The sequence below is a fragment of the Gavia stellata genome, chromosome 2 (assembly GCF_030936135.1).
Source record: "Gavia stellata isolate bGavSte3 chromosome 2, bGavSte3.hap2, whole genome shotgun sequence".
NCBI lineage: Eukaryota > Metazoa > Chordata > Aves > Gaviiformes > Gaviidae > Gavia > Gavia stellata.
In genome coordinates this window covers 1,608,937-1,621,573 of record NC_082595.1, presented here as the reverse complement: position 1 = coordinate 1,621,573, position 12,637 = coordinate 1,608,937, and the positions used below count along the sequence as shown (strand labels likewise).

Here is a 12,637-nt window from a genome sequence, read left to right as displayed (position 1 = left end):
CGCTCTCGGCGAGGAAACTCTGGCCTCCGCTTCCTCCTCCTCCGACTCGGACACCGGCGGAGCCTCCCCGCCCCCGCGGAAGAAAGCCCGGGCCTCCCCGGCGGCGGCGGTGGAGGGAGCAGGAGAGCCCGGGGCTTCCGCGGGCAGAGCAGGCCTCACCTCGTCCCAGTCCCCCTCGCTCCCCGCCGGGCTCGCCCCCGCCGCCGCCCCGCTCAGAGGCAGCAGCAGCAGCGGCGTCGGCAGCGTCATGCAGGCCAACGGGGCAGGAGGGGGCCAGCAGCAGCAGCAGCAGCCGCCGCAGGGGCCGGCGGGCCCGGAGCTGGGCTGCCTGGGCGCCCAGAACGGCGAGGCCTCGGCGGGCACGGCCGCCGGCGACCAGCTGGCCCACGCCAACGGGCTGCTGCCCTCGGCCAACAGCGGCGGCGGCAGCCCCGGCGGCCTCAGCGTCAACAACGGGGTGCCCGCCGCCGGGGGCCCCGGCCCGGCCGCCGCGGAGCTGGGGGGCGGCGGCGGCGGCGGCAGCGCCCTGAAGAAGAAGAAGCGGCTCTCGCAGTCCGACGAGGACGTGATCCGGCTGATCGGGCAGCACCTCCACGGCCTGGGCCTCAAGTAAGTGGCCGCGGCCGCGGAGGCGGGAGGCCGCGGTGGGCGAGGGGGAGCGCAGCCGGGGCGGGGGGGGGGTGTCTCCCTCCCTCCCTCCCTCCCTCCCTCCCTCCCTGCGCCGGCCGCTGAGCGCTGACCGAAGGGCCTCCCGGGGGCCGGGGGAGGCCCCGCACATACGCCCCGCCGTCCTCCTCTCCGTCCGCGGGGAGGAGGGCGGCAGAGTCCGGCGCGGGGTCGCCGGTGGTCCCCGCGGAGCAGGCAGCCCGAAGCGGGGAGCTGGGGCGGGGGAAGAGGAAGGGGTCTCCGGAGGGGGGGTTGGTTGGTGGCAACAGCTGCCCTGCTAGTCCCCAACGAGGAGAGAGCAGTGCCTGGGTGTGAGGCAGAGCAGTGGGGCAGGCCCGCTCGCAAAGAAAAAAAATGGAGCCGGAGATGTGTTTTTCAAGCCTGTGCCGCTCAGCTCGGCGTCTGGGAAGGGACAGGCCGGCAGCTTCCTCTGCCAGGGCTGGCAATATGGAAGTCGAGTTGCACACCGATAAGGGCAGATCAATACAAATGTGTTAGTGGGGGAGAACTTCTCTGGTAAACATAATGGAGCCCGCAGCTGGGCGGGGGGGGGGCGGCTTTTTGCAGATGAGCTCCAAGATTTGGCCTGTCAGCTGGGAGGAAGCGAGCACGAACTAAACTGCCACTTAAATAGGCTGTTTGGTTTCACTCTGAAAACCTTCGTCCCTGTAAATGGTGAAGGCCTCTGCAGATTTGTGCTGGACACATGTTTTTGATAATAATCTTATCTGTAGACTAGAAATGAGTATGTTGGCTCGCTCTTAAGATCAAAATAGGCAAAATAATTTCCCAGTGGAGTAGGGGAAGTCTAAGAATTTAATCACAACACTCACTTTATGAGTAAAGCTAAAGCCAACACGTCATAATTTTGGAAGGAGGCTAGAGAAGTCCTGTAAAGTCTTCACGTAGCTACCACAAAAGAAGTCTTCAAAACACTGTGGAATGGGTCAATTATAAAGAACTGGGCACATAAAATAAATTGCCTCTGACACAAGAGGCAAGTTTACAGCAGCAGACAACTCGTGACTGTTCATAGACGACACCACAGTAAATAAGCTATTTTTAGTGTAAAAGGGGGAGGGCTACATGTTCATGAGTTTGTTTATTTTATTTTAAGGAGCCAGTCTTTTAATACATGATGCAGAAGAAAAAGTTAGGCCTGTTGCAGATGTAGCAGCTCTCCGTGTTCTTTTATGGGGGGGGAGAGGGAGGGGGCAGGGGATAGTAGCCAGTGGCTAACAGCTTTCTAGTCTGTATCTTCCTTCATGAAGTTTATCTTCTGTGCAGGGATGGCTGTTTGTGGTGGCTGGTAAGTCACATACTTTATGGTACTTCAGCGAAGCTTTCAAGCTCCTTGACAACTTGCTTTAGATATAGGTAGCTGTTTACGTGTCTCAGGCACCTGAGATAGTCTTTTTGGACAAGCATCTGAATCTGGTCATCGTATTCTTACTTTGTTAAAGTTACTTTTAAATATGGTTAACTGTTATCGTAGCAGGCGGTATATTTGTGAGGGTGAAACTGGTCGGGTTTTTTTACACTGTATCTCTCCTGCAGCCAGACTGTTGATCTTCTCATGCAAGAGTCAGGATGTCGTTTAGAACATCCTTCTGCTACCAAATTCCGCAATCATGTCATGGAAGGAGAATGGGATAAGGTAACGTAGGGCTTATAGGACTGTATTAACCACTGTTTAAATTTATAGTATCTGTGAGAGAATTCAAAATCCACCCTCCTTATATACTTTTTTTTGTGTTTTTTTTTTGTTTTTTTTTTTCTTATGCCGATTTCTGCAGGCTGAGAACGACCTGAATGAACTTAAGGCCTTAGTGCATTCTCCGCATGCAATTGTGGTAAGAGGCACACTTGAACTCTTTCAGAGCTGTATAGTTGGACTAATTGTAGTGGTGTAATCTTTCACTGTGGAGTTGGTTGTCCATAGTTCTTGTTTTCTTTTTTGTTTACTTTAAGTGGCTTGCATGTTATCTCAAACGTCATACTAATCTGAACTTTTTTATTCTTTTTTAGAATGAGAGCTAGGAAGTCCAAAAGTATTGAGGCTAATATTTGGTGTACTGAATGTTTAAACTTTGTTAAACATACTTAACTGAGAAAATATAAATCCTGTAACAGTCCTAAAATAGGTCAGTTTCTGTAGAAACTGCCTATGTTGAATACTAATTTTAAACTTGAAATAGTTCTCACAGTCTCTGTGTTTATGGGAGTTGGGTTTTATTGAGGCAAGAGAAGTTTAGAAATGAAATGTAGTACTAATGTGGAGTTGGCATTGTAATAGCATGTTACAAGAATATAGAGGCTGCTATAGACCATGAACAATACCGTTGCTTTTCCAGATGGCTTCTAAAGAGCAAATGCATTTGTATTGCTGTTTGGGATTTTATTTAGAGCTTTTTCTCTTCGGCTGGCTTTTTTTTTTAAAAGATGAACTTAGAAATAAAAGGTTGGTAGATCCTGTGACTTGACAATTACAATATGTGTTGTTATGATTTCAGTTACTTTGAGGAAAGCGTTTCTTGGCTTGATTTTTCTATCTCGAGTTGAAAATCATTACTTAGCTCTTCAGATGGCTTGTTCCATTGTGTTTAAACATTTATTTTAACAAAATGAAGTTAGAACAACTACAGTTACTTAGGAAGAAAACAGTATCAAGGCATTTTGAAGTGTCTGACTGTAAACATTGAAGAATCAGCTGATGGCTGCTTAGCTCCACTTCTAGCTGATTCATTTGTTGTCAAGACAATTTCCTGTCTGGTGGGGGAGGGAGGGAAAGAGAGAACAGGAAGTGAAGTAGGAAAAACAGATGTTTAACAAAACATCAGAGGGTGCTTGGGAGAAGTTTACATTTTGTTCTATTAATTTGGTCAAAGCTTAGCATCTCTTAATTAGGCTAGTAGTTCACTTTCTCTTTTCTCAAAGACTTGATATATGTAAGATGTACTGTTCAAATAGTTTAGAATATTGCGTGCAGCTTTCAATAGCTTGTGGAGACTGAAAGTATAAAACCACTGTATATGAATATGAATGGTCATTTGAAGCAGATTTTCTCATGTTTCTAACTTCTGAAGTTACCAAGTTTCTCGGTAGTAGTAAAGTGTTTTACATGTCTGGGAGTCAAGAGGTTTAACTGAGTATCAGCATTGTACTTTTTGGAGAACTTTGAGGAAAAAGGGGACATTTTTCCTTTTTTTTTTTTTTATTTTGGAGGGCTCTGAAAGCATGCTCTTTAATGTTGATGTCTAACTGCTTGGATAAAACTTGGTGCAATAAAAATACTTAGTTTAGACTGAACTTTACCTGAACCAAATATTGACTGTTTTCTTTTTAAAGTTGTTCTCCTTTATATAAACTTCATATAATTTAAAACAGATAACAGCATTAAGTGTCTTACCTGTGTGTTAGTAAGACAGCACTGATTTGCAAGGATAAGTTGAGCTCGTGCGTGCTCCATCACATGTGCACTGTCTCCACCTCCCTTCCCACCCGGCTTTTTTGTATGTGGTTGAGATTATGGGTGGGTGTTAGTATAGTCAGCACCTGGAAAACTAGTGAAAGATCACTACAGGTAAGGAGGGATGCTTTATGCTCTGTAGGTAAACCTGACTGCAACAAAGTCAGAGCTAATGAAGGTGATAAATTTCTTGATTAGAGAAAGTCCAAACAAGATGCTGCTGCAAGTAACTCGTTAAAAACAGAAAATTAGATTTTGGGTTTCCTGACTTGTGACTCATACTGTATGACTAGATGTTTCAAAAATGTGTGCATACAAGAAGAATGGGTACCTAAAAGTTTAGATGACACAGAGTATTTAACAAAGTAGGGGGTGTGTGTTTGGTGGTTTGGTTTTGGTTTGTGGTTTGTTGTGGTTTTTTTCTTTGTAGTTAATGACCTGGACAAAACAACCAGGATATATAGCTGCTTTTGAAATGTCTGGTCAGTGAAGGGGATACATACGTATTTTGAAAATTTTACTCCTGTTCTAATGTCCTTATTTCTGCAAAGTGCTGTAAGTTCTACAGGTGAAAACACTAAACATGAAATGGTTGATCTCAGTTTGTAAACCTTTGATGCTGTGTGTTGATATGTTGGGGGTGGGGATGACAGTCTGCTATTTCTATTTGTGTCAACATAACTGAGTGCTATATAGTGTGCTATTAGTCATGTTTACTTTTCCAGCATATAAGGTACAACTGTCTTGAGACAAACTGTAGGAAAACTTTATAGTTAATTCAAGCATGTTATTTTTCCTTGAGTAACACTTAGAAAATATCAGCTTCAAGCCAGCCCAAGGTTTTGCTTACTTTAGGGCTACTCAAGCATTTTATGGCCTCTATCTTGGGTAACTAGTTGAACCTAGGAAGAAATCTGGCTTTTATTCCTCTATAGTCATCTAGAATATACTTTCAAATTGTCCTCTTTACTTTTTATTTTCATTTACTTTAAATGGCACTTTCCTCCAGTTCTGGAGGTATGCAGCCCACAGTAGGCAATTCAACAAAAAAAGTGACTTGTATCTTGTCGTTTGAGCAAAGTGCTCCACCTGCCTGTATGGTGTCCCTCTTGCTACCAGCATTAAGGGCAGTTCCCTATTGGAATGAATTACTCTTTAAGTGACAGGATTTGGTATGGTGAAGCCGTATTAAGTTCTATAGGCCGGAATATTCTCTGCCCTTTACATATCAAATCTTACATTTAAGTTTTGGATGGTTTTTAAGTGCTTTTATGAGTGTTTTAGAAGACCATCGAAGTAATAAAGACTACAGAGTAATGAAAATCGGGGTCTCAGTTCTGCAGGCTATAAGCAGGTAGCTACTGCATTGAGTTTATGTCTTCAAACATCAGCTGATAATTTCAGCATGTCTTTTAGTTAGCTTCTTCATTTCAAAGAGTTATTTCATCAGTGTTTACTTATTTATTCTGGTCTTAGTACAGTGATGGAGCTTGTTAAGTGTGGAGCTTGTTAAGATATGCAGGTCAAAAAATAACACCAAAATCTAATCCTAAAATTAGGTGGTTATGAGTTTTACTCTTTAAACTTTTGAAGATTTGCTACTGTAACCAGTGAACAAAATGGCCCAATTTCTTGACTGTGGTAGGATGCTTGTCCTATTATTTTCACAGTTGTGTTGCTGAGGCTTTCACCTTCAGTTACTTAGTGCTGGTGAATCATGGTGCATGCGAAACTGCCTAGAATTTAAGAATCTGCAAGGGGCTTTCCTACTAACAATTAGGACAGTGACAGAGTAAAGTACTGAACATTCATGTTATAATCGAAGGCTGTAGTTTGAAGAAAGCAAAAAGCTAATAGTACCTACATTAAAACAAACACCCCCCCCCCCCCCCCCCCCCGTAAATCTATTAAATCTGTCTTAGATTTGCCCCAGGGTGATCAGAGGTCCAACTTACACTTAAATAATAGCTTCTAGAAACAACAAAGTAATGCACTTTATCCTTATCCTCTCTATAGATTTGAAAGATGGGATGAGATAGTGATAACTGAACAAAACCAGCCAGGCTGCAGTGCTGAAACTTTGTATTGGACTCTGCCATGGGTCCTACGGGGTGAAGAATCTTTGCTATAAGCTGAGCGATGGTGGTGTCTGGATTTAAGTTGTTCAACAGTAAGGAGTGTAATGATGTTGAATTTCCATTGCAAACACTGAGATGATAACAACAAATACCAGGCACTTCTATTATGTTGTACATGGTATAATTTGGATTATGATAATTTTTATTTCCCTTCTTTAGAAGGCAGCTAAAGAATATGGAGAATGAGTAAGCCGTTCTTGTGGGTGCATTGTGTCAGATTAGTTTTATACTCATTTTATTCTGCTTAAATAGTGAGGTTTGTGCTTTTACTTTACAGTTGCCAATATTATAAACAGTTCTCTTTTATTCTAAAAGAGGTGGTTTGGGCTCTAGAAGAGATGATGTACTCAAAATGGTTTTGTCTACCATGAGAAGGTGGTATGGGAAGTAATTAGCAGTACTATTAGTAGGGCATATAAGTAGTTAAGAGAAAATGAAGACAAAATTCATTTGTTCAGTGAAATCTATTTGTCAGCAAAGTCAATAGCTGCACAAAAACAAATAGTTGGAGGTCGTGAGTGTCCTGATATATAAAAAAATTACTTGAAATATGATGTCACTAGAGTGTGACTTTTGCTTTAAGGAGGCTATATTCATGCCATTGTTTGAGTATGCTGTAGGGAAGTTTTGGAGCAGTTATCAAATAAGCTTAGAAAACCAATTTAACTTCCCTATCAACACTTTAGTCCCTGCTTTTTGCTATAGATAAGTTACAATTTAAAACTGCTTATCTTTTATTCTAATTCTCCATTATATTAACAGTAGACTCCTGCATAAAGTGTACAGTACTGTGTTGTTCTGGAGGCTTTTATATTCCTAATAGGCCAAAGTCACGCATGGCACTGATGACTTTTTTTGGAAATCATACTTTCTAAGCCACAACTGAAGTTACACCTTTTTGGATAACTTGCCAACAGCATTCTGCATGGTAGTGTTCCTGTGATGTTTCTGTGGAATTTATGGGACTGGCATTACAAAAAGTGTTTTTTTTTTTTAGAGTTTTCTGCTCTTTTTACTTTTTCCCCTAAAGAATTGAAATTAACATGCCAAGTCCTAAAAGTAGGGAGGGAGGAAGAGTAATTAGATACAGATACAGTTACCACATTTAAGGGAAAGATGATATAAATTTAATAAGTAGTATGTGCAGTGAAATGGAGAAGGAAGAGTTGGAGGGATTGTAGTTTTTATTACAAACTGGAAATATCAGACTTTTTTTTTAACCTGGTGGTGATCATCAGTGTGAGGTGACCAAGAGGAGTGAAATACAGTATGTGACTACTACCTGAGCATCTCCATGCATCCTTGTGAGTACTGCATAGCTGGGAGAGGAAGCTCTTATCCTTCCTCCTGCTTGTATATAAGCAAACAGCCTGAGGTCTGCTGGCCTACTGCATGGAACCAACCACTGAGGTTGTAAATAATTGGGATATCTTTCTTTTGGTGTCCTACATGTCAGAACGCCAAAAAATGTTGTCTCACCTGGTAAAAACTATGCAGTGATGCTCTAACAATTCCAAATTCAAATAAACTGAAGAGCTGGATAGGGAATGTAATATGGGTTTGCCTGTCACGTACAGGACAGTGGAATACTACAGACATGTTTGAACATCAATCATCTTTATTGTGTTGTGTTTTATGCTTCACAAAGCTGTGTGGTAAGTTAATAGCACTGTATGTAGAAACTTTATTCTTTTGAAGAACTGAACATCTCTGGAAGCTAAAGCTGCTTTATGTTTTAACTTTGGATTTTACATATAGTAAGCCTTAAACTTCCATGTAAGATTTAATAGGACAGGATCTTAAACTTCCTGATGATCCCTCTACTTAAGGAGGCTAGCAGTGTGTTTGCAACTGAGTAAACATTGACCAAATATGAGCATGAAAATAGTGACGTGCCTGAGGTCTGACAAAGCAGAGGAAACTGGTGATTGAACTGGTGGTGTGTTCATTAGAAAAGCAAATGTAATTTGCTACACTTAATCTTCATTCTGTTTCTCAGTGATATGTCTAAGAATGTACATTTTCCTTTTTAACCTGGTGAGTCTTGTGGACCAGAAATGTCTTTTCGCTCTGATAACTGCTAACAGTAAAGAAAATATGCAAACACAGAATAGTTGGTTTCATCCAGAAACAACTAAACTGTGTTTCTAATAAATTGGTAGTTGAAATTTCTAGGACTTCATGTTTTTGAATATAGTGAATGAATGTCTGATTTTCTTTTTTTATCCACACACATTTGTTGTTAGAATAGCAGGCTTGATTATTCTTTTAAAAGAAAACATCTAAAAACTGTATAAGATGAAAGGAACACTATGAAATAGCAGTGATTACTTCTGAGAAATTATTCCTAAATATAGGAAACCATATATTTTTTTCTGTAATCCTGAAAAATGATACAACACCCAAGGAAAACAACTTAACATGGAACTACAAAACAAAACCTCTGGCAGTATCAATTTGTTATTGCTATATGTTATGCAGCTATGCAAACAATCCGTGTCAGCTCCTATGTAAGCAATATGAGAACTTGTTGAGTTGGCCTGTTGTGTTCTGTGCTGTCATGCAGTCTTAAATATGTGAATAACTGCTTTTGGGTGCTTTTCTTGATAGAATGTAAGTTTGGGAAGCCTATCTAATTCAGGGTTTGAAGAATGGTGACTGAAAAGGGAGTGAGTATGAAAATGAGACAAGTTGAAGGGGGGATCTGAGAAATGAGGTAGGAAGATACTTGGAGCCCCATAAGGCAGGAAGGAAATTCATGGATAACTTAATTGCTGCAATGTTGTTGAAAACCCAGCAAAAAGAAAATGAGTAATGAAACATTACATATAGCTGTATTTCTGAAGGGCATAGTAGAATGGTTTCTACTGTTCTGTTTAGGCTCAAACGTTTTCTGAAACTTCAGTCAACCTTTTTCCCCTGACTGCTGCTTTCTGTCATGTCAGAGGATGAAGTTTTTGCTGCTGCAGCAGAAGTACCTGGAATACCTGGAGGATGGCAAGGTCCTGGAGGCACTTCAAGTTCTACGCTGTGAACTGACGCCTCTGAAATACAATACAGAACGCATTCATGTCCTCAGTGGGTAAGTATTCAGACTTTGAGACCTCTTTTGGTGGAATTTTCTAAGGAATTCTGTAGCTTTTTATAGCTGACGTTGTAAAAACTCAAACTGTATTAAAGCTACTATCCTGTTGATTAATAAGCCGTAGTGAGATATGCTAAAATGGTAAGTAAAGATGACTATTCAGTAGAAAATATTCTGTTTCAGATGCTTGAGAATAACCTAATTATGATTTACGTTTATTGTACTAGAACCCAAATTAATACATACACATGTATGGTCATCTGATCTTGAAAATTATTAGCCTGTTATCTTATAATTAAGTAGGTGAATATAGTCTGGTTTGTTCTTAGATGAAAATAAGACATTTCTACCTTCCTTAAAATTTGTTTATGGGTTTTTTCTTTTTCTGTTGCCAATTTGTAGATGTTTGTTCTGAAGACGATGCATGTTTGTGTGGACTAGTTCCCTGCCTTTTTTCCTACTGATCTCAAGCTTAAGTCACCTATTTCCAGTTCATTAAGGACGTTATGATATAGATCATGCTTAAAAGTGAAAAGAATGATTCCAGAAAGACTTGGTCTGTTGGTGTGTGCGCTTTTTTAAACAGGTATCTGATGTGTAGCCATGCAGAAGATCTGCGTGCAAAAGCAGAGTGGGAAGGGAAAGGAACAGCTTCCAGATCTAAACTTTTGGACAAACTCCAGAGTAAGATGTTCTAGTGTTTAGAATTTATTCCCACCTCTGTAAATCCGGTACATCTTGCATAATGGTGTATCCCAGGGAATTGACTTTAACTGCATTTGCTGGTGGTTGGTTTTGTATTTCTTGGATAATGGGGATGCCTTTAGGTGCCTTTACCGTTTGGTCTTCTGTATCTAACCTTTTGCTGTCTCTGATAAACTACTCGTAATAGGAGCTCTTATTTCTTAGCTCTGCTGCATGCAGTAATAGTATAACTTGGTGATTAAATTCGGGGCGGGGGGTGTTTTGTAAATGCCAGCTATACTAAGAGGTTGAAATTAAGTGTGGCCTATAACCACTGGTGATACTAGTACTGGTTTATAGTGGTCTCAGACTTTGTTATGAGTTATGGTTTTTCCTTTCTCTTTCTTGTGGCTGGTGTAATACTATGTATCAGAGTTGTAAAATCTATAGTATTCTTTGTTTTGATAGTGTTAATAGAGAATTCCTTAAACAAACACAGCTGATACTGCTTTATAGTTTTACAGGTTTTGCTAAATACTAGGTTTTGAGTTAGCTTGTGTAAATGGTGCTTGTTGGCCAGGACAATGTATACTATAACTACAAATACCTTGCATACAGCTCTGCTTTCCAGAAGTTCACGCTTCTAGTTCCAGATGTATAGCTGTACATCTGACACGCTGTGTGCACTCCTTCCCTGTAGCTTTTAAGCTTTGTTTACTAAGGTTGCTTCCAAAAACACTCAAATCAAAATATGCTCTTACTTATAACTTGGTTTTGATATATATTTTTCTTGTTTTTCTTAATAACTCTTTTAAAGCGTACCTACCCCCATCAGTGATGCTTCCTCCAAGGCGTTTACAGAACCTGCTACGTCAGGCTGTGGAACTACAACGGGACCGGTGCCTATATCATAATACCAAACTAGATAGTAACCTAGATTCTGTCTCGCTGCTAATAGATCATGTTTGTAGTAGGTAAGAAACCCTTGCTACTTTTAAGATAGGCAACAATATCTTTTCTTTGTCTTTTAAAATAATCTAATTTTACCTACTGTTAAAAGGAACATGAAAACTATTTTGAGTTGGTTTAACAGGAGTTGACTGGGAAAAGACAGCTCTCATTAAATGAGTAGTGGGAGGGGGCAGAGAAGATGTGTATAAGAGACTTTGGTAGCTGCGTAGGTAATGGGGTCAGACTAAAGCTTTAAAATTTTAATCAGATGGGTATGAATAGAATATATTATTAGACTAATCCTTAGCCACTTGTTTCTTGACATTTTGGACAGCCAGTCTGTTTATTCATCAACATGTGATTTGCTGTGTTTTTTCACGGAAGAATCACTAGTATGTGACTTATGCAGACTCTGTCTTCAAGCTTGCTGGAATGCAGAAAGCCTACTGAAGCATACTTCATTAAGTCAACTTTCAGCTTCAACTTTTAATAGTGGACAGTGAGGTGCTTTTAGACACAAAGATTAAAATAGAGTAGAAATGTGCAACAGACACTTCTGGTTTACATAATATATAAATGATATAAAGAACTATTTTCTCAGATTTGTAAGGTAGTGAGAATTTAACGTCTCTTATATCTACATATTCGCTCTTAAGGCTATCCGCATAACTTTTTCTAGCAAAACTGATGCTGCTTCTGAGTCTTCAAAATGCCATGCTCAAGTAGACATGAAGCAGGAAGATGTTTGTTTGTAACAATTGGCTGACTTGAGTGGGTTTTCCTCATCCAGTAGCCAAGGACCTAAAAATTCGGCGTAGCTTTTATGCGGCACTGCTGTGCATGGCGTAATAAGGGAGTGAGGGCTAGGACACCTAGAAAATAAGGGCTGTATATGATACCCTTACATGTTTGTTCATGTAACAGGCCAACACTTGGGCTTACAGGGGAGTTTTTATTCATGTTAGGGTTAGCTCATCTGAGGAAGTTAAGTACTGATAAACTTGCTTGTAGAAATTTCTGAACTCGACTACTTTGACTTATGTTCTTGGGTGACTTGGAATCTGTTTTTAAAGATGCAGACTTCCATAATACCTCACTGTAGCCATCTTAAGGTTTTAAAATTAATATCCTTGGCACTTCATGTATTCAGGTAACTTTTTTAGACCATTGGCTAGCTTGTAATTTTGCTATATCACATTGTTGCAGCAGTTTTGTGTGTGCGTGGACGTTTGACTGTTCCCCATTTTAAGAGCCATTGGAAATAATCAGATACTGGAATTGTGGCTTCTCTACTTAAGTGAGTCTTAAAATCAGACTAACAGAAAGAGATTTAATTTTAGTTTTTCTACAAATCCATAAATAACACTGGATGTTCTGTAGGGGTTTGATGTAATTAATCAAACCCCAAAGAGCACTGAAGCCAACTGTAAAGAGCATGGTTTACTGAAGTCAGATGAGCTAGAGCCAGATATAAAAGATACTCTATGCAACAAATCTGGACTTGAATGTCACCCATCTGAATCTGTTTGCTGACATAAGTTTAGCCATAGGTGGGGTTTGGGGTTTTTTTTTTTTTCACCTAATGTGGTACTTCCTAAGCTTGTGTATTTGGTATGTATACATACATACTCATGACTACTTTAA

The 12,637-nt window shown here is 40.6% G+C and overlaps 1 protein-coding gene across 5 annotated transcripts in view; it reads left to right on the top strand.

Annotated features, from left to right (window-relative positions):
* Positions 1-247: 247 nt before the first annotated feature.
* Positions 248-12,637, top strand: part of WDR26 (WD repeat domain 26) — a 29,314-nt gene continuing 16,924 nt past the window's right edge. For 3 of the 5 annotated variants that reach the window (XM_059829746.1, XM_059829738.1, XM_059829753.1), the window contains exons 1-6: positions 578-609; positions 2,224-2,323; positions 2,463-2,519; positions 9,219-9,355; positions 9,945-10,042; positions 10,860-11,016. In XM_059829746.1, the coding sequence (XP_059685729.1) occupies positions 2,243-2,323; positions 2,463-2,519; positions 9,219-9,355; positions 9,945-10,042; positions 10,860-11,016 (530 nt within the window). In that variant the 5' untranslated portion in view covers positions 578-609; positions 2,224-2,242. Of the gene's footprint in view, positions 610-2,223; positions 2,324-2,462; positions 2,520-9,218; positions 9,356-9,944; positions 10,043-10,859; positions 11,017-12,637 lie in introns of all 5 variants that reach the window. The other 2 variants (XM_059829731.1, XM_059829724.1) reach the window with 1 other exon arrangement.